Source organism: Canis aureus, chromosome 24 (assembly GCF_053574225.1).
Source record: "Canis aureus isolate CA01 chromosome 24, VMU_Caureus_v.1.0, whole genome shotgun sequence".
Classification (NCBI taxonomy): domain Eukaryota; kingdom Metazoa; phylum Chordata; class Mammalia; order Carnivora; family Canidae; genus Canis; species Canis aureus.
Window position 1 is genome coordinate 24,688,718 of NC_135634.1, and position 22,406 is coordinate 24,711,123.

General features: G+C 41.2%; 1 protein-coding gene across 1 annotated transcript in view; it reads left to right on the plus strand.

The window, feature by feature from the left end:
- GALNTL6 (polypeptide N-acetylgalactosaminyltransferase like 6) overlaps positions 1-22,406 on the plus strand; it is a 1,162,298-nt gene that overhangs the window by 1,128,029 nt on the left and 11,863 nt on the right. Inside the window, exons 11-12 of the mRNA XM_077868561.1 lie at positions 6,695-6,811; positions 16,531-16,680. Coding sequence (XP_077724687.1) covers positions 6,695-6,811; positions 16,531-16,680 — 267 coding nt within the window. The remainder of the gene's footprint in view (positions 1-6,694; positions 6,812-16,530; positions 16,681-22,406) is intronic.

Genomic DNA, 22,406 nt, shown 5'->3' on the forward strand with positions numbered 1-22,406 from the left:
AGAAATCAAAACTAATGAGATACCACTTTGCTCTCACTATGATGGTTATTATCAAAAAGAGAAAACAACAAGCATTAGCAAGGATATGAAGAAACTGGAACCATTGTACACTGCTGGTAGGAATGTAAAATGGTGCAGCCACTATGGAAAACAGTATGGTGGTTTCTCAAAAAGATAAATATAGAATTATCGGCATATACCCAAAAGAACTGAAAATGAGTAAGCAAACAGATATATGTATGCCAATGGTCACAGCATCATTTTTTATGATAGCCAAAAGGTAGAAACAACCCCAGTGTCTATAAATGGATGAAAAGAAATAAAATGTGCTGTGTATGTATATTAATATGTATATTACATGCAATGCAGTATCATTCAGCCTTGAAAAGAAACAAAGCTCTAATATAAGTTGTAATGTGGATAAACCTTGGAAATATTATACTAAGTGAAATAAGCATGATGCAAAAGAACAAACATGGTATGGTTCCACTTATCTGAGGCATCTAAAAAAGGAAATTCAGAAGTACCTGGGTGGTTCAGCCAGTTAAGCATCTGACTCTTGATTTCAAGTCAGATCATGATCTCAGGTCCTGAGATTGAGCCCCACATCCAGCTCCATGGTCAACACGGAGTCTGCTTGAGATTCTCTCTCTCCCTCTCCCTCTCCCTCTCCCTCAAGCCCCTCTCCTTGACTCTTTCTCTCTCTCAAATAATAAATAAGTCTTTAAAATAAATAAATAAATAAATAAATAAATAAATAAATAAATAAATAAGTCTTTAAAAAAAGTAAAATAGACAAATTCATAGAATCAGTAGAATAGAGTCAACCAGAGGTGGGATAAGTGGGGAAATTATTGTTTAATGGCTACCGAGTTGCTATTTTGAGAGATGAAAACAGTCTTGAATATAGTGGTGACGGTTAAACAGAATTTTGTGTGTACTAATGCCATTGAATTTTACACGTGAAAATGGCAAACTTCATACTATGTATATTTTACCACAATTTTTTTTAAAAGCCCATGAATTGATGTTGAAGGCTTGGGAGACTGGAAAGGAGAAGAAAGGAGAAGAGCATTCAGTATTAAGAGCCAGAATCAACAGACAGCTAATTGGGGATGAGGGTGAGATGTCTAAGGTGACACCCAAGTTGCCAGACTGAGATCTTGGATATCTGCTTATAACATCAAGATTAACAGGTGATCAGGAGTAAAGAATAGGTCTGGAGTGATGGGCCACAGCTTGTTCAGTTGTAGTCTCTTTGTATTTGAAGTGCCTGTGGGGCATCTCACAGTGTAATAGAAATAGGATCTGACTGTGACATCACCACACTTACCATCATAGTTGATACAGCTGAGAAAGTAAATAAGCAAATAAATAGTAGCTAACATCTACTGACCTCTTGCAGCGTACTAACACCATGCTAAGCACTTGGCATGTATCAATTCAATCTTCTCAACCAACCTCAGAAGGTTGATTGTCCTCATTTTACAAAACTCATGCTGAGTCATGACTATGCGCCATTCCCTTGCACTGTCACGCCTCCATGTATGTGTTCATTTCTGATCCCTAAGGCTAGAGTGTCCTTCTGTCATTTCACTCAGAAGATTCAATTCCACTTGTCCTCTAGAGCCCCTTCCAATGTCATCAGTTCTAAGTGCCCCAAGCTGTCTTGCTCAGAATTGATCATTTCCTCTTCAATCCTCACTCAGCATTTAGTAATCTAACAAAATGCCTTCCAAGTGCCATCTCCCGGCTAAGGTTGTAAGCTCCTTGGGAGCAGGAACTGTTTTTCTTTTGTCCTGGGATCTCCATCAGTACTTCTCAAAGCACCTTTCATTCAGAAGCACTCTTTATAAGTAGACTTTTTATAAATGGATGGATAAGCTTTTAAAAGGAATACGTGGCTAAGGTTAGGGGGAACCTGTTTTTGTACTGGTGAGGAGAACCCAGACCTGCTTGGTCTCCATTCAGTTCTTTCTCCATACCACCCTACCATCTTTTTTCTTTCTAGCTCAACACACAAAACTGCATCCTAAAACCAACCACTGTCCATGAAAGAGAAGTGTCTTGATTCCTTTCATCATGTTAAAAATTCACAGCCAGAAATATTGGGAATCTCAAGCCTTTTTCTTCCACTCATGTGCTCTCTAATGTCCTCACTAGACCTCAAACTACATAAAGGAGGGGACCAATTTTGTTGTTATTGTTGTTGTTGTTAAATTCAAATGTATTTTTATCAAATATTTGTATTGAGATATAATTGACATAAAACATTATATTAATTTCATATGTACAACACAATGATGTTTTCTCTTAGCAACTTTCAAATATACAACACAGTATTATTAACTATAATCAGCATGCTGTGCATTACATTCCCAGGATTTATTTATTTTATAACTGGAAGTTTGTACCTTTTGACCCTCTTTGCTTATTTCACCTACCCCAGCCCCCAGAAGTGATTATTTATTATTTTTCACTGTGTACCCAGTGTGTGTTATAGCGCCAAATTTATTGAGTGAATCATAAATCTTATTTAAAAGACCCTGATAAGGAGAGAATTATCAAACCATGTCTCTTAATTTGTTAAACTGAAGCTAGTCTCTAACAACCAACAGAATAACCAATCCTATACTTACTAGCCACCCTGACATTTATACCTCACTTCCCTTCTCTAGGACCTCTTTTTAAAAACTTCCTATGTTGGGGAGGGGGCAAAAAAAAAGGTTCATGCTGAGACTGACTTCTCTTGCAATCTGAGACATTCTCTACTCTCTGCTAGACCTTTTCCTAAGCCTTCCCCAAAAGAAGATTATCTCTGTAATCCTGTCATACATAATGATTTTCTTTTCCTCTATATTTCTCCAGCTTCCCACCCACTCCTAGTCAAGCACTACCTACCTTTCTAATCCTGTTCGGTGTCTCTCAGGATTTCTTGACACAATTTTAATGATGCCAAGCCCTGGAGCTGGACATCAAAAGAATAAAGCATGAATCGTATCTATCCTGTCATAGATTTAGTCAGTGTTCTGTGTCCTAGATTTGGGTGTGTGCATGTGTGAACTGCTTTACTTACAGCCAGATACAGAGCCCCTGTTGAAAAGGCATGAATCATTTATAAAGTTTCTTATCTCTATTTTTTAACTTTATTCAAACGAATAAACAATCTCTTCTATTGGAATTTTATTCACCTGTTTATTCATTTTATTTTATTTTTATTGGGATATAGTTGACACACAATGTTAGACTAGTTTCAGGCATGCAACAGAGTGATTTGACATTTATATATTCTGCTATGTGCGCCATGAGTGTCGCTCCTGTCCCATTACATCACTATTACAGTATCATTGACTATATCCCTTAGGCTCTGCCTTTCATTCCCATGATTTATTCATTCCCAAACTGGAAGGCCTGGATCTCCCACTCCCCTTCACCCCTTCTGCCCACTCCCACACTCCTCTCCCCTCTGATAACCAACAGTTTGCTCTCTGTATGGTTTTGTTGGAGTTGCATTTGTGAGTGAGAGGAGAGGACATGAGTTTGTACCGAGGAGGTGAGGATAAAATGAAAGGGAAGAGAGAAGCAAGTGAGAAAGGCCTGGTAGTGAGAAAGGCATGAATCCAGGTGCCTCCCTTATCCTATATTCCCTAACATTTCCTTCTCTGGCACAACCGTGTGCTGGAATTTACACAGATGTAGATAATTATACCCTTGAAACTTGAAATTTGGCTTCCAAAGCAGTTTATCCCATTGTCGACACAGATGCCATTTGAGTGAGAATTTAGAAAATTCGAGAGTTTAGAAAATGATCTCCTCCATCCCTGCCAGAGCCCTCCAAGCTCGCAGCATTTGAGAAACCAAAACAAGGCTCTCTGATGGGCTTTGGGGTGTAGCCGCAGGCAGATTTGGCAGATTTGCCATTCGGCAGCCCTGGCTTGTATATATTCTTTTCTTCCCGACATCCTCCTCTCCCGAGAGCAGAACCCCTCAGTGAGGGAGCACCGTGCCAGCCCATGGAGAAGAGCACACTTCTCCCTCGGTGGCCAACTGGCCATAAACCATAAGCAGCTGCTGTGTTTCCTGAATGTGGCTCAGAGCTTCTGGACTCAAGGAGAGGGAACAATAGTGCCCTGAAGGTGTCTCTGGCACAAACTGATGCTGGTTCTCTAAAGTGTGTCTCTGAGTTCAATGGTCCAGCAATGGAAAGAGTCCTGCCCAGAGTTCTGAGAGGCAGCTCTCAGGTTAGAGGCAGCTTTAGAAAACCAACAGACTGGATTCATATAAGGAGATTAAGTGGGGGCTTTACGGAGTGTGCCAGGCTCAAGTCAGTGGCAAAAAAACTTTTGACCTTCTAGATGTTTCTATTTCACCACAGAAACTCAATCACACATCAAGGAATTGATTTTACAAAAAGCTGATTTTAGGCTTGGCTCCCCAAATTCCGCACCAAAATTCCTCCCTGGTACCACACCTCCCTGGAAGGTGGAGAAAAGAGAAGTGAGAGTGAATCAGGTGCACTTTGACAGCAGCCAAATCCATTCCCTGGCTTTCGGGATTTCCCACCCTACACGGAGGCAGGATACAAGTAATTTTCAAGGAGTGGGTAGAAAGCATTTTCCCAAATTCAGGGTTCAAATGTGGAGTTTAGGTTCCAGGAAAATGAACACAGTATCCACCTATGGTTTCATTTGTTAGTTTGGTTTTGTAAAAGTGTCCATAGCTTTCCTTGGATTCTCAGATAGGTCTGTAGACCAAACTAGGTTAAGAACTGCTGCCCTGGGCTCTACATTATTTCACAATTCCCTGTGAAATAAGGGACAGAGACCCTGAATATATAGTCCAACAGTGGGTGATGAACCCCTACTATTGCCAAATTCCCTGAATGGGGAAGTTGGTATCTACCACCTTGGTTCCCTCACAAATGATGCTATACCAACCTCTACTCCTACAGTAAGTGAAATAAGAAAGTGCTCTCTCCCCAACAATCCCATTCCAGCATCATTTATTCCTTTCATGATATATCCTTTCAGTATATTTCATTACAACCTTCTCCCTTCCTCTTGCCTCAGCCCCAGTAGGAATCAGTCCGCTTCAGCTGTCTTTCTCTCCTGGACAGACTCCTTTCCTTATCTGCTCATGCTCATTCTTGGCAAAAGGGCCTTGACTAAAATTATCACCTGAGTACATCCTGTCCTTGTTTCCATTCTTAACAATACCTAAGGGATTATTATAATCCAACACTATATAAAGGCATAAAAAGGATTGAGATATTTGAGCTTAGCGAAACGTTGACACCTGAGTAACAAACCATAAGCAACATCCAACTCTATCATGGGGTGCGGTTCCAATGTCAGCAGAATTGGTGAAAACCTCAGCCAGGCAGACTTCACAAAGGAACACATTTCCATGACCAGACTCTTTCTGTTGCTATTTCTGTTTTTTTTTTTTTTTGAAAGATTTTATTTATTTATTCATGAGAGACACAGAGAGAGAGAGAGGCAGAGACACAGGCAGAGGGAGAAGCAGGCTCCATGCGGGGAGCCTGATGTGGGACTTGATCCTGGGACTCCAGGATTGTGCCCTGGGCCAAAGGCGGGCGCTAAACCACTGAGCCCCCCAGGGATCCCTCTGTTGCTATTTCTATTGTTGATACTTCACATAGTCCACTCTTTGCCTACCTCTAACCACTCAGTTCCTTACATCAGTATTAACACGATAATTTTAAGGAATTATTGGTCACTTTTTTCTCATTCTGCAACTTTTCAAAGTTCAGACTTCACATAGAGAACCTTCATCCAGTGTAGCATTGCACCAATAGTACCTTCATTCTTATTTTGTTAATACTCTAGAGTGACACTGAGTTCATCATCCAGGAGAAATTCTACACCATGATAACAGGTGTAGATCAGGATCATCCAGGCAAACTGGGACATGTCACCACATCCTGCACAGAACCATGCAGTGTGCTCAGTCATTCTCTTCTGTCACCCACTCTACTTGCATGTGCTGCTCCATATCAGATCTCTCTCCCAGCTAAGGCAGAAATAGTAGAAGATGCTCTGGTGCAAGAAGATAACAAATTCCAAGTTAAGAACCTCTTGAAGAAAAAAAAAATCGCCATTTTATGAAAGTCATGAACTTGAGGCTGCTTTCCATATTGCATTATCACACAGTCCTTTGCTGAGGCCAGCTGCAGTTTCCCTCTTACCTGCCCACTAGGCCATGTTATATTTAATTCCTTGATTTTTGCTCCACAAGTTGCATATAAGTTTAAAGCATCATTCAGCAAACATGTAATCAGAAAGACAACTAATAAGGGGTGCCTGGGTGGCTCAGTTGGTTAAACATCTGCCTTTGGCCCAAGTCCAGACCTCAGGGTCCTGGGATCAAGCCCTGCACCTGCTCCCTGCTCAGCAGAATCTGCTACTCCTCTCCCCTCCCCCCTAGGCACAGACATGTGCACTTGCTCTACCCCCTCCCTCTCCCTCTGCCCCTGCCCCTGCTCATGGGTGAACCTGCTCATTTGTTCTCTCTCTCTCTCTCTCTCTCTCTCGCTTGCTCTCTTGCTCTCCCTCTCTCTCTTTCTCAAGTAGATTAAAAAGAAAACAAGATAACTACTGCTTCTAGCAGGATTGCCAAGAGCTAGGGGTGCAATCAAAACCAGCCCCGGGCTCATTTTTTCTTCTCTCCACAGATTCGAAACGTGGCAGCAAATCTGTGCGTGGACAGCAAGCATGGAGCGACGGGCACCGAGCTGAGGCTGGACATCTGTGTCAAGGATGGTTCCGAAAGGACATGGTCTCATGAACAGGTACATTGGCCGCGGGAAGTGACAGAAGCAAGCCGGGCTGAGGCAGGCATGGAGGGACAGGGGGAGGACAGATCTCTAAGTGGGACGTGTAGGACTTACAGTGGGGTCCTGCTCCTGCCACCAACCAGCTCTGTAGTCCAGCGAATTACTTACCTTCTTCGTTTCTGTCTGTCTCAGAGCAGATGTGACAATCAATTGAGATCATGCATGAAGACATGCTCTGAATAACAGAAAGGGTGGTAGAGACGTGCATTGTGACCCTAGGCTCACATTTCTATTCCCGGAATGGTAACCATCAAACCGCAGAAAGCCTATAGAGTGCCATGTAATCTCCCAACTAAATTTCACAGTTTTATTGAAAGACTCTTTGTTATTTTGTAAGTTTTGTGTGTGTGTGTGACCTTATCTAATCTTATTTTCCCCTCTGGCTACATGTTGAAAAGTATACTTTACATACACCTTTTGTTGCTGTAGCAGTCCGTAATCTTACACACAAAGGACAACTTTGAGACAGTAACACCCCAACATGGACTTCATGGGATACTTTACAACCATTTACTGCCTTCGATTGAAAAGGATTTCAGTGCAATTCTGTTTATTAAGCAAGTTGCAATTCCTGACCCACTTTGAAAATTGATGGTCTTTATAAGGGATTTTCCTCACACCATGTCACTTGCAAAAGAGAAATGATAGTGGGTAGAATTGTGTCTGCCCCTCTTTATTGTCTTAATTTTTAATTATGAAAAATCAAGGATGCCTGGGTAGCTCAGTGGTTGAGCATCTACCTTTGGCTCAGGTTGTGATCTGAGATCCTAGGATCGAGTCCCACATCGGGCTCCCCATGGGAAGCCTGCTTCTCCCTCTGCCTATGTCTCTGCTTCTCTCTGTGTGTCTCTCATGAATAAATAAATAAAATATTTTTTAATTATGAAACATCAAATAGGAAACTATAAAAATATTCTGGCACACCTTGGTACACTCACTATACAGATTTAATAAGTATCCGCAGCTATTGCCATATTTTTTAAAAGAATAAAATTTACAGGTACAGTTAAAGCCCCTTCCCTATCCTACTCTCTTCTCTCCCTCTGCAAAAGGATACATCCCATGTTCAGGATAGTATAAATTGCCTGTGCTTTGTTTCCCAGAATTGCCCATAATCCCTCTCCTATGAAAATCGAAAACAATAGACAAGCAATTTCCAGTAAGGCTTTAGTTCTCTTCTATAGCTTGGATATTAAACTAGTGAAGACAAACTGTGCCCAGCCTAGGATCTTAAAGAGCTGTTCGGGTGTGCTGAGGTACATCACGTTAGCAACCCCCCTCCCCGTCCTCACCCCGCTGTCCCTTCCCACCCCACCTATAACCTACAGTACAATGCAGAGCAGCATGATTCAGGAAAGCAGCAGTGAATCGAGTGCACAGCACAGTCCAGAATTAATGCGATCGGTCAGTGAACCAACATTGCCCTTCCCCTTGCCAGTAATCTGGCCCTTGCACTCTCACCCACAGCCTCATGGTGTTCCAGAAGGACTGGGGGCCTTGTGGGCCTAGATTTCAGCCACTTTAACCTGTGTGACCTTGTGGAATTGTTGAATCTTTCTCTCTAAGATTTTATTTATTTAGAGAGAGAGAACTAGAAAGATAGCATGAGTGAGGAGGAGAGGAAGAAGCAAGTCCCCACTGAGCAGGGAGCCCAGGGCGGGGCTCGAACCCAGGCCCCTGGGATCATGACCTGAGCCGAAAGCAGTCAGTTAACTGACTGAGCCACCCAAGCGTCCCAGTTAAATTCTCTAAGCTGCGGTTCCCCCACCTCTAAATAGTGACAGGAATATTCACCTCACAAACAGGTTGATTATGAGAATAAACCATGTCTATGATATAACAGCATCCTGCACGTGTGGTAGGGGCTAAATAAATGTACTTTCCCTTCTGCTTTCTGACATGTCCTCCCCCAGAACACTTTATACTAAACCCAAATTAGAAATCTCTCCCAGGTCCAAGGCAGCCGCCAAAACCAAAAACTATTTATCATTCACTCAAATATATCCTGCTCAGAGTGCAGACACTTATCAGATGGGTTTTAAAGAAGGCTCTGCAGCTCCAGGATTTACTGATGAGAATAAAGTATCAGTAAAAGCTGACTTTCTGCTCCTTCACCCATCTTCTATGAGCACACAGGGGTGTGACCAGAGACGTGAGGGATAGTCTGGCCTGTCCTCTCCAAGAAGCAATTGTGATTTCACCCTGGAAGCAAGAGAGAAGGCTTCAGAGGCCTACCAGAGTGGAAAGGGATATTTTTTAAAGAAAAAATAAAAAGAAGCATGCCATATGGAAAATCTATGTCTGTTGGGCTAAATTTCTCTCTACCACCCCTGTGCAGCCCCACCAGGAAACACATCTAGCCAGTCAGCTGATTAGGAAGCATGCCTGCCTGAATGCCTGAATCAGGTTTCATAGTTCTATTCCCTGGAATGTTCTAGAGTGAAATATGCTCTAGACCACAGGTTTTAGTTGATAGCCAAAAAATCAATATAAATAAAACCAACTATATTGCATACACTTTAAAAATGTTTGGTTTCTTTTTCCCGCCTCATGATGACCTGCTAAAATCTGTCATGTAATTCAAGAAATAGTCACCAGAGGGCAGCACCAGACAAGCAGACAAGCAGACAACTATACAAAGCCCAAGAAGACGAGTTAATCCAGCTCTTTAGAAAGATTTCTGGTCTCTAGGTTCTGAAAACAGAGCTACAGGGAGATTAAACAAAGTTGACAGGAGGTAAAAAATGAATCATCTTTGAAATATGTATCACCATATATCGACTTGGTGATTAAAACATTACAAGCTGATTTGCTTTTGCAATTAGCTGTAAGCTTTATTCACTGTATTACTCAATGATTTATATGAATTAAAACTCATTCTCCTCCATTCAGATTAAAATGCCTGGGTGAAAAAAGAAGTGCATCAGAGGAGTAAAATTATAGGTATTCTTTTTTATTCAAAAGCATTCAAAGAACACACAACGGGCACTTATTAGAGTTGAAATGATCCTTTTTAACAAACGGCAAAAATAAAACACAAAGGGATAAACAAAATAGTTACATGGGAAATAAAGGATAGTCTACAGAAGCACCTTTATAAGAAAATGCCTTTTGTTGCAGAACACCAGTGATGACTAATTTGGCTTTTGTGAAAGAAGCAATTTGTGTGACTCATTTTTCCAGGGCCATCTATTTAGCTGTTTGAGATCACTGTAGCTTTGTGTACTGGCTTTCAGTTTCCTTTAGGGATCAAAAAAGAGAAAGCAAATAGACCTTAATAGGACTGTATGGTCTGGAAAGAATACCTTCCAAATGCCGTTACAAGTCCAGGGGAGGGCGGGGGAGGGAGAAAGTAGAGCCCTCTGCGGCCATATCATGCTGGGGAGGCAGCACTGCAGCAGGCCAGGCCTTCCTCCCACTGAGGAAGCAGACTGAATGTTCCCTTTGCGAGACCTGGAAAGGAGATGTGCAGGCAGAGACAAAAGCAAGTCATTGTATGGGGCAAAGAACTGATCCTGGGATACAGAGCTCAGAACAGTGATAGGTACCGTCTGGAACATGCAGTGGCTCAGATTCCTACCAACCACCTAATAAGAAAGTAAAATATAATTACCCAAGGAGAGAAAAATATTTTCAATCTTCTCAAATCAGGTAGCAAGATCAAGGTAGTAAGCGTATTTATATTACTATAAACCCAGGCAACATCACATGTACCACACTGACATTAGAGCAAAGAAGTACAAGTTATGTATCATTCTGGATTTGCACTTAAAAGTATCACTTGGGACCCCTGGATGGCTCAGCAGTTGGGCAGCTGCCTTCAGCTCAGGTCATGATCCCGGGATCCAGGATCAAGCCCTGCATTGGGTTCCTGCCAGGAGCCTGCTTCTCCGTCTGCCTATGTCTCTGCCTCTGTGTGTGTATGTGTGAATTTCATGAATAAATAAATAAATCTTTTTTTTTAATTATCACTTAAAAACAAGAAGTGGAGAGATGAACATCAATTTATTCTACAACTGAGGATTTGAGGTTGAAAAAAAATCAAGAGTTATTGTACAGGAAACCTGAATGAAATCTAAATCCTTCCATCAGTAAGGAACAGCCCAAGGCTGAGAGACAAACCATAAATGTCACAATAACATCACAGAATGCAAACGATGAAAATACATTCATAATGTCTGCTTGTTTCTGGTTTGACAAAATTGCACAGGAGAAAGTGTGCTTAATGAATGAAAGGCTTGGTGCCTGATTGGACTGACATGGCCATTAGGATAAGATGAATGGCAATAAAAAAGCATTTCAAAGACATAAGAGAAAAATTTTAGCTAATGGTAGGTGCAGAAGAATAAAGCAGTTGATATTATCTGGAAATGTCACTTGGAATGCAGGAAAGTAATCACCACATAATCATGATGATGGTGATGATAATGATGATGATACAGCATAAAATACTGTGGAGACCACCAGCTAAAAATCAATCTACAAATCTGAGAATGATTATCTCACTATAATGACAAACCTAGAAACAAGAAATAAAAGTCACCTAAGGAGCCTTGGGATAGAATTTGGACAATAGATGAATAAGTCTGTCAAAAGAAGAATTTGTTGACATTTGCTTTAATAGAGGAATTCTTTTGTACTTAACTGATCTATTTAATAAAAAATAAGAAAAGTAAAAATTAAAAAAGCAAAAAGTGGGTCACCTGGGTGGCTCAGTAGTTGAGTGTCTGCCTTTGGCTCAGGGCATGATCCCAGGGTCCTGGGACAGAGTCCTGCAGCAGGCTCCCCACAGGGAGCCTTCTTCTCCTTCTGCCTATGTCTCTGCCTCTTTCCGTGTCTCTCATGAATAAATAAATAAAATCTAAAAAAAAAAGCAAAAATAAAATTTTAAAGACTGTCTATAAAAGATTACATAAGCAGGAACACCTGGGTAGCTCAGTCAGTTAAGCATCTGACTCTTGGTTTCAGCTCAGGTCATGGTCTCAAGGGTGGTGGGATGGAGCCCTGTGTTATTGGGCTCCCCCCTGAGCGGGAACTCTGCTTAGAGATTCTCTCCCTCTGCTCCTCCTCCTACTTGCTCACTTGCACTCTCCCTCAAATAAGTAAATAAATCTTTAAAAAAGAGAGAGCGAGAATACATAAGCCAAAGGGCCTGGATGGCTCAGTTGGTTAAGCATGGTACTCTTGATTTCAACTCAGGTCATGATCTCAGTGTGATGAGATCAAGCCTTGCATGAGATTTTCTCCCATTCTCTTTCCCTCCCCTCCACCCTGGACACTCTCTCAAAATAAATAAATAAATCTTTAAAAAGACAGAAAGACAAAAGGAAGGAAGGAAGGAAGGAAGGAAGGAAGGAAGGAAGGAAGGAAGGAAGGAAGGAAGGAAGGAAGGAAGGAAGGAGAAAGAAAGAAAGAAAGAAAGAAAGAAAGAAAGAAAGAAAGAAAGAAAGAAAAAGAAAGACAGACATAAGCCTGACCACTTGAAGTGTGGTAGGGACCAACCATTTAACTCCTGCAGACGTGATTTCCCCCAACTGAATGATGAGGGGCTAGGCTAGGTAATGATGACTGTTCCTTTCAGCTCTGGCCAAAAAGGGAAGTTGAGGCACAGAAGGAAATGGAAAAATCAATCAAGACCACCAGTTCCTGCATGGGTTGGGCTGCTTACAGTACCATGGAAATGTGATATTTCAGTGAAATTAAGATTTAATCAGTGCTAATGACAGGTTTATAGGACAGGAAGTTTCTACTTCAGTAATAGGTAACCAAGTCCAGAATCTCTGAAGATGAAGTTTCAAAAAATAATATTATCATTGACAGTGTTGTGATTTGACACAAGCAGCACAAATTCATTTAAAAGATTAAAAAGACCAATTGATTGATCTTGTCAGTTATCCCAGAGCCCTTTCTGTTAATAGAAGGGGTGCACATTTTCATTTATTAAATAGAAATTTTGATGGATATTTATTATGCATCATGAATTGTTCTGGATGCTGGAAATTCAAAGATAAGAAAGATATGATTCCAACCATTAAGAATCTGTCTAGCGAGAGATAAAGAAACATAGATGGACAATCATGATGAAATAAGGTAAAGGAAGAGAAGGAGTAAGGGGTTTGAGGGGAAGGCTTCTTGGATGAGTAGGTGCCTGGACTGAATCTCAAGGAACTCATGAGCATAAACGAGGGTGAAGTGGTGAATGTTGGCCTCCTGACCACAGGGATTCTCATGATCAGAGTCGCAAAAGGGAAAATGCAGCTTGATCAGTGCAAGGAACTGCACACATTTTTGAATTGAGATATCATTGGCGTAGGACATATTAGCTTCCGTTGTATGGGGTAATGATTCGATATTTGTACATACTGCAAAGCGATCACCGCAGCCAGTCTAGTTAACACACATAACCATCCGTTGTCACAGAATTTGTTTTTCCGGTGGTTGAGAACTGTTAAGATCTACTCTCTTAGCAACTTTCCAATGTTTTGTTGTTGCTGGAACTTAAACTACAGAAAAAGGGATGCAGCTAGGGGGGGAATACAAAGGCCGGATTATGGGGAATTCTTATATGTTAAAGTGTTTGTACTGTGGTCTCTAAGCATTATGTGAAACACTGTGAGATTTTAGGACAAGAGGTAACGTAGTCAAACGGTTGTGAAGGAAGGTGGGAAAGACTCCAATCAGGAAGTTATTTCAGTAGTCCAGAACCTGGGCACATAGGCGGCTCAATCGGTTAAGAGGCTGCCTTTGGCTCAGGTCATGATCTTGGGGTCCCCAGGGTCCTGGATGGAGCTCTCTGTGGAACTCCTTGCTCAGCGGAGAGTCTACTTCTCCTCCCTGCCTTTGCAGTCTTGTGCTCTCTCAATCTCTCTCTCCCTCTCAAATAAATAAATAAATTCTTAGAAAAATAAATCTTTAAAAGAAATACTGAGGGCAAAGGTAGTGGAGCTAGAGAAGGGACTACTTCCAGCAATATTTGGAGACAAACATGGTAAGACTTGCTAATCGATTAAATAAGGAGGGTGAGGGAGGCAAAGGGGTTAAAGATGAAAGACAAAAAAAAGAAAGAAAGAAAGAAAGAAAGAAAGAAAGAAAGAAAGAAAGAGAAAGAAAGAAAGAAAAAAAGAAAGAAAGAAAGAAAGAAAGAAAGAAAGAAAGAAAGAAAGAAAGAAAGAAAAGAAAAAAAGAAAGAAAAGAAAAAAAGATGAAAGACTCCCAGATTGGCAAGTGAGTACTATGACCACCAACTAAAACAAAATAAAGGAGTAGGAACAGGCTGAGAAGGAAACAGAATCAATTGAATCTAGGGTGTTTTGAACTTGAGATATCCATGGGACAGGCAGGTGGGAAATCCTGCATGGAGTCAGACATATCATATGCTAAGTTACCAACTATTGGTATCCAAGTATTGGAGAGAGTTGAACTGAGCATGCATAATAGCAGCTAGAGGAGGTACAAGGACAGGAGGCAAGGGAGAGCCCTGAGCCATACCTATGTGGAAGAGACAGATACAGAAGGGACATGAGCAAGATGAAAAAGGGTAACAGAGGAGCACAGTGTTTCAGAAGCCAAGGGAGTCGTGAGTTCTGATTTAAAGAGAGTGATCAAATCAGAAATACCTAGCTGCTCAACACTTTTCCTTGATAAGTCACTCTCTTGCCTGTTGATTTAAATGAATCGAAAAATGTCTCAGTCCACAATCAAAGGGGGGGGGGGACTATAAGAAAAAAAGACCACACAATGTCTCTTCATGAATCTATTTCACATGCCTCACCTAAAAATCCTTGGCCTTCTATTTAAAACATTCTATTTTGTCCTGTCTTCCAGGGAAACAGAATATATAGTCACTCACCATTACCCAGGAAATCCACTTACATATCTTTGGATTCACATAATTTCTTTCTGATTTTCTTCCAACCATTTAACCCAGTTTTTTTTTTTCAAGTTTTCTGCAGTCTCCCCACCACCTCACTGTTTTTTGTTAGCCATTCCTGGCATTTTGCCAGATTCTCTACATTTTTCTCACCCAGGTAGGATGGAAAAACTGAAAAGTTCTGAGGGTGTGATCAGTGCCAAGTGTATTCTCTCTCCACAGCTCAGCATCCAGCTCGCTTTTGTATCAACAGGGCCCCTTTGACAGCTCTTTATCCTGCAATTCACAGCTTGGCTTCACAAAGGCCTCCTTAAGTCCTATTCTAAGAATTATATAACCTCATTGAAATTGTATTTATTTTTTTAAAGATTTTATTTATTTGTTCATGAGAGACACAGAGAGAGAGGCAGAGACATAGGCAGAGGGAAAAAGCAGCTCCCTGTGGGGAGCCTATCCCGGCGCCCCTAACCTCATTGAAATTTTAGAATTGGAAGGATGCAGAGGGCTCATCTAATCTATTTTCCCCACTTACTTGAGGATTTCTCCCACCGAACTCCTCAGATGGTTGATCAGCTCCAACTCAAGAAAATCAACACTTTTCAGTGATAAGTCACTTACAGAAGTGGTTTGTGTCTTAATTTAATATACTGTAAAATCCATGTTAGTGCCTCAGAAGTAGCATTTTTCAAAAAATAGAATGGGATGGATAAGGTAGAATAGACTAAACGAGGAGAAGATTGGATGGAATACCAGAGTCTATTAAATGTAGTAAGATGGGCAGCCCGGGGGGCTCAGCAGTTTGGAGCCTCGCTTTGGCCCAGGGCATGATCTTGGGGTCCTGGGATCGGGTCCACGTTGGGCTCCCCGCATGGAGCCTGCTTCTCCCTCTGCCTGTGTCTCTGCCTCTCTCTCTGTGTGTCTCTCATGAATAAATGAAATCTTTTTAAAAAAATAAATGCAGTAAGAATAAATATCCTTGTGTTTTCATCTGAGAAGGAGGAATTTGTGTAACGTGTGTAAACTGTATCTCTTACAGTGTGGTATAGCCCAAAACTTTCTACGTCGCCCTGCTGACTTATTCATACCAACCCTAGAAAATTAATTTGCGTATTCTTTACTTCATTAAGCTCAGCTTCCATTTAAATCAAAATTTGCACACTGCAAGCATCAATCCAGCTCAACTGGGCTCCTGGTCTTTTTGCAGTTAATCTGTTTATTTGGGCTAACTGTGTAGTGTTTGATCCAGTAACATTTTATCTAAAAGAAGAATGTAAAGAACTTTATTAAAGAGCTTCTCTCTGGAGCACCTCGGTGGTTCAGCCATTAGCGTCTGCCTTCAGCTCGGGTCGTGATCCCCAGGTCCTGGGATCGAGTCCCACAACGGGCTCCCTGCAGGGAGCCTGCTTCTCCCTCTGCCTATGTCTCTGCCTCTCTGTGTCTCTCATGAATAAATTTTTAAAATTAAAAAAAAAAAAAGGAGTTTCTCTCCTTCCCTCTCTCCCCTCCCCCTCCATCCTTCCCTCCCTCTTTCTTTCCATGCCACCCCTCTGTTATTTTTTCTGGTACCTATTTGGAAACTCATTTGTATTTTTTGGCAGCCCAGGCCAAAGGTGCCCTGTTGCAGCTATAGAGTTTTATGATTACATGCCTTTTTCAACACCTCTATTATGCCTAGAAGTTGTTCTTTTAGGGTAAATCACAAAGCACAAATTCCACATTGCAAAAAAAACCTCCCCCCACCCCCACCCCATGCTCTCCAGACTCTAAACTCACTGTAGCTTTTCTGCTATTGTTGTTTTGTTAGCTCTTTACTTTTGGATGGAGAGAAGATATTCGACCTGGTGAGCCACTGCACACCCGAAAATTCTGCTTCGATGCAATCTCCCACAACAGCCCAGTCACTCTCTATGACTGTCATGGCATGAAGGGGAACCAGCTCTGGGGACACAGAAAGGTAAGACCCAGTTCATTGCAGGCATTCTCAAACTGCTGGGCTCAAGGCTTTCTAACCCAAAAGTTTGTCAACACACTGTTTTGATTTAAATTGTTGCCTGGACACAAGTATACATTTTGGACTCAGACAGTTGGAGACCTCCAGCATAGGTTGAGGGAAAGACAGGGTCTGCTGGAAGGGGCATTGCTTTTGGCTTTGCTTGCTGTGTGTGCACCCACCATAATCACTTATGACTGAAAAATAGCTTTGAACCAGAACATATATTGCAAGGGAAGGGACTAGTCTTAGCCCAGACAACCACCAAATGGAGGGACCATGTGCCCAATAAACAAACACACACATGTGTAATTTTTAAGAACCTTGAGTCACACACAAACATTTAAGATATCCATTTATTTATATCTCATTCTCATTTGCTTGGGACCTGTCTAGGTTAAGACAATTAGATTTACATATCCACACTCACGTAGGTGTAATTGTTGCGATCTTTCTACAGACTGACCCATTTGCAACTTGGCAAACTGCAAGTATAACAAAAGAGAACTTATTTGGGTGATTTAAGTTTAAAAAATTATGAAGTTAACATTTAATGATAGAAAAAAGGTAGTTCAAAAGCAAATACAAAAATCATTTTATTGAGTTGATAAAGAGCAATTAAGTTTTTATTTTAAACTATTTTCACCAAGTTGCCTTTCGATAACTTTTGAGGATACCACGCAAATTTCTTTTCCACTTTTTTGGTTTTTAGGGCAGGACTTGACTGTCAGTAAGCTCCATTCCACCCCTCAAGTTCATAGATGTGCTGGGTGCCCTCCTAGCCAGGAAGAAGGTGCCAGTCTTACCCTAAACTATACAGGAAATGTCACACCCACCACTTTAATCATGCACTTTGGCTAACCTGTGGCTGAGGCAAAACTTAGTATCCCTGGCATTACAGAAAGCTAAAGGAAAGAATCTTCAGAGAATCAAATATGGGGGATGACTGGTTTTGATACCTAATAAGCTTTCCAGTATCTACCTTTCAGGAGTGGGCACCTAAAATTATACTCAAAGGCAGACTCATTTATACAAGTTTGTTCTGTATGCCACCCAGCCCCCCCCCCCCCCCAAACACACACACAGCATTTGGCAGATTCTGGCTCTGTGTCCAGAAAAAGTACAAAACATCAGTTGTATGTACCCTTCTGTTTTCCTTATGAACTGCATCATAAGTGATTAATCTTACCAAACCCTTTTTGTTATTGGCTATGATACAATCTATATGTGATGCAATAAGAAAGTTGTTTTGTTTTGCTTTTATTTTTTTTTTGTTTGTTTGTTTTGCTTTTATAGTTATATTCTGATCTTTAAGAAGTTCCTTTCTCGGCACATCAATAAAATACCCGATTCACCATTTGCCTCATATGCTGGTTGTCCCTAATGAACAAACCATTCCTCATTATTGCACAGTTATAGCACGAGAGACAGAACACTCAATAATGTGCAATTAAGCCAAGAAAATACAGTTGTTTTCATTAGGGAGCTTACAAAAGCTTACAGATGGATAAAACCAACTAATACACATGCACACAGAGCTCCTGGAGAGGAAAAAAAAAAATGGCTGTGGTGATTTCAAGAGGTAACTCTTACAGCTTTAACATTTTAAACCTTTCCAGGACCCTAAGGGGCTTGTGAAAGGGAACCACTAGGTGCAATTGGCTCCCTTCTCAGATGCTTTTGTAGCTTGGCCTTGCATTACTTAGCAAAAGGTTACATTCACTGTGTATTTATATAACAAGCAAGGTATTTATACATAATCAGGAACATGCCAAGAGCTCAAAATGGAAAGTTTCTGAAATATCTCATCTTGGTGGATGACTCAGGCTTATTCAAATGCACCTGTTTTTGAAAGGGCTTCTTGTTTATTTCATGGGCTATTCCCAAGGCATAAAGAGAGAAAGCACAAAGAGAGAGGTCTCTCTGGGGTATTACCTTGTCTATTTACTACTCGGCCCTGGGGCTTCCAGGTAGTTTAGCATCTTTTGAGTCAACTGTGGAGCTCTCTGTTTTTATTAGCATAGTCATGAATAAACAGGACCCCTAAGATTTTCCTAATTGCCTAAAGGACCACAGCGGGCCATCTCCTAAGCTCCTAAGGTAATCATCATCATCATCATCTCCAACTGTTAAGGAAGCATTGACCTAGTGCTTTACATATATTACCTCAAACCTCACAACCACCTAGTTTCTATAACGTGTAATTCACAGAGGAAGAAACTAGTACTAGCATGTTTGTGCCAGAGCCAACATTCAGATCCAGGTGCATCTGGGTTTAAAGTCTCTCCTTTTTCCTCCGCTGTGCTCTTACGAAAGCAGATCAGCATTCCCCGGGGGGAGTTTCCCAGTGCCTATTGGATTCAGCACCACTGAGTGCAAGCAACCCCTCCTCCTAGCTACCTGGCAATTTCTTGGAGAGGAAAGGTGGCCAGAAGCTATTTTGCTTGAGTGGGTGAAGGCTGTTGTCAGGCCCCACCTTCTGATCCGTCAGTGGTACTTTTTTTTTTTTTTAAGGAGATTATTGGGTCATTTCCCAGCTTTACTGAGATATAAGTGACATATAACATTGTGTACATTTAAGGTATACAATGTACTAATTTGATATATGTGTATATTTGAAGTGACCACCACAATCAGTTTAGTTAATACATCCACCACTTCACATAGTTACAATTTTTTTGTGTGATGAAACTTTTCAAGTCTACTCTCTCAGCAACTTTCAAATATACAACATATGTAATTAACTATAGTCACCATGTTGTACTTTACATCCCCAGAACTTCTTCCACTTACAACTGGAGGTTTGTACCTTTTGACCACCTATACCCATTACCCCCAACCCCACCACTCAGCTTTCAATTATTCTTAGATGTGGGCCATTGCCACCACAAAAAAAGAGGGGAATCCCTATTTTACAGTCTTGTTAACTAGGTTCAGTAATACAGCTGTGTCTCACAAGTACCAAGAATAAAGAATCCCACTCATGGTTATCTTTTACCACCAGGGGGACCCCTCTTTCAAAAACAATGACTGCTGATGACGGTAAAAATGTTTAAATTATTAACTGATATCCAAAACAAAAAAACTTCCTTCCCTCTTCTAGTAACCTAATTAGTCACTAAGATTTGTCAATCCCCTCCCCAGCCAATCTCTCTAAAAATCTATCCTCTCTGCTGTGTCTACAGCCCCTGCCCTACCTATAGCCCTTCCCATCTTACCCCTGAATTACTGCCAGAGCTCTCTCGAGGTGATCCAGCCTCCTGTCCCTTCTCTCTCTCACCCATCTTCCATTCTGAAGTCAAACAAAGTTTCTACAAAGCCTGGTCATTGCATTCCTCTGTTTTATAACTTTACTTGGCTTCCCATTAGGTAGAAGATAATTCTTCCCCTGACCTTTCATAATCTGGTCATCGTAATGATTTCCCATCTAGCCTAGCATATCCTAATTCATCCTGAAACAGTCATGTGATCCTGAATAAGTTATATTTCATCTATGATTTTCAACTTCCTTATCAACATAATAGGGATAATTAAGTGAGCTAAACCGTGTAAAAATTACACATGATCAAACTTATATTCATGTGGGTGACAAATGCAATTTTTACACTGAAAATAGTGATAAGATATATCCTGATGTACCACATCACTATAGCAACCTATCCTAAGCAATATTAACTTATTACTCACCTCCCCCCCCCCACAAAAAATATTAGGAGTTATCTCCCATGTCTCTTTCCTTTTAATAAATTTTATTTTTTTTTTTTTTTTATATATTTTTTTAATTTTTATTTATTTATGATAGTCACACAGAGAGAGAGAGAGGCAGAGACACAGGCAGAGGGAGAAGCAGGCTCCATGCACCGGAAGCCCGATGTGGGATTCGATCCCGGGTCTCCAGGATCGCGCCCTGGGCCAAAGGCAGGCGCTAAACCGCTGCGCCACCCAGGGATCCCTCTTTCCTTTTAATAAATTTTAATTGGAGTATAATATATATCTTAACTTGGGTTTCTCTAGATGTATATCTGAAGTAAGATTTTGAGGGTGTTTTATTTGGGAGATGGCCTACCAAAATCTTGGTAGGAAGTAAGTGAATGAGGAAGGGATGGGAATCAATAAAGCGTGAACTATAAAGCAAGTACCATTGGGGGCAATTAGAACTCAACCCTTCTAAAGATCTCTGGAAATGGTATAGAGCATGTATCAGAGAGCAAGTGAGTCGGTGCACTTATTCACCACTCTAGTCGACCTGTGGGTAAATTTATTCCTAAGGGGAGGAGCATTTGTTCCCTGACATCTCCAGACTGTTGCTCTTACAGACAGAACAGTTCTTGAGAAGAGAGAAAAAGCCCTTAGGGAGTGAGATACCAAGACCAACTGCTGGGAGTTGGGCCAGCATGCACTGAATTGGTGAGGCCTGAAGAGCTGTAGGCAGGGTATACAGATACCTCATGAGAATCCAGTTGCTCCACATTTTTGTCAACTCTTGGCAATCTGTTTCTTTTTCTTTTCCTCTTTTCATTTTGTGGTTGTAGAGTGATATCACATGCTTATTTGCTGTTTGGGGGTTTTCCCTTTTTTTTTAAGATTTTATTTATTTATTTGACAGAGAAAGAACACAAGCAGGGGGAATAACAGACAGAGGGAGAGGGAGAAGCAGGCTCCTTGCGGAGCAGAGAGCCTGATGTGGGGCTCCATTCCAGGCCCCTGGGATTATGACCTACCTGAACTGTTTAATGCAAAATCATCCCAAAGACCAGCAGGTTTATTTGTGGAAATTGATTAACTGATTCTGAAATTTATATGGAAATGAAAGAGGCAAGGATAGTCAAGAAAATGTTGGCCAAGGAAAAGAATAAACATCAAACATTATAAATGTGCCAGTTCCAGGACATTGTAATGGTGCATTTAATGCAGTGTGCTGTCGACATAAGGTGAGACTGACTGAGGCTCCCCTGAAGGTGAGGCCTGGGGATTGGTATTTTTTGAAGGCTGCTAAAGTATTCTCATAGGCAGCTGATGGAGAATCCCTTTTCCAGCTCCAATGTTTACCTACCTTCTTCTTTTTTTTTTTTTTAAGATTTTATTTATTTATTCATGAGAGACAGAGAGAGAGAGAGAGAGGCAGAGACACAGGCAGAGGGAGAAGCAGGCTCCATGCAGGGAGCCCGATGTGGGACTTGATCCCGGGTCTCCAGGATCAGGCCCTGGACTGAAGGTGGCGCTAAACTGCTGAGCCACCCAGGCTGCCCGTTTACCTACCTTCTTTACCCTGTTCCTCCCTCCTGCCTTAGTTGGAATTCCCCCCCCCCCCATTTGTATTCCTATACCGTATTGTTTCTTCTTTTATTCCAAGAACATTGTATTCTACATAGTCTCCCTTTTTAGAAGTTAACTACCTGAGGGCAGGAACTTTTTCTTTTATTTCTGTCTGGCCTGCTTAATATCAAATATACGAAGTTCCTAAATAAGCATTTTTTAAATGGCTTAAAGAACTACTGGGTTCAATTATTGATACGGTCTTCTTCATGAACCTCAAGTTGTGCTGGACAAAATTTAACATATCTCATGGAAGCAACCCAAATGTCCATTAATAGATGAGTTGATAGAAAAGACATCAGGTGTGTGTGTGTGTGTGTGTGTGTGTGTGTGTGTATAACAGATATATATATCTGTATGTATATGATGGAGTA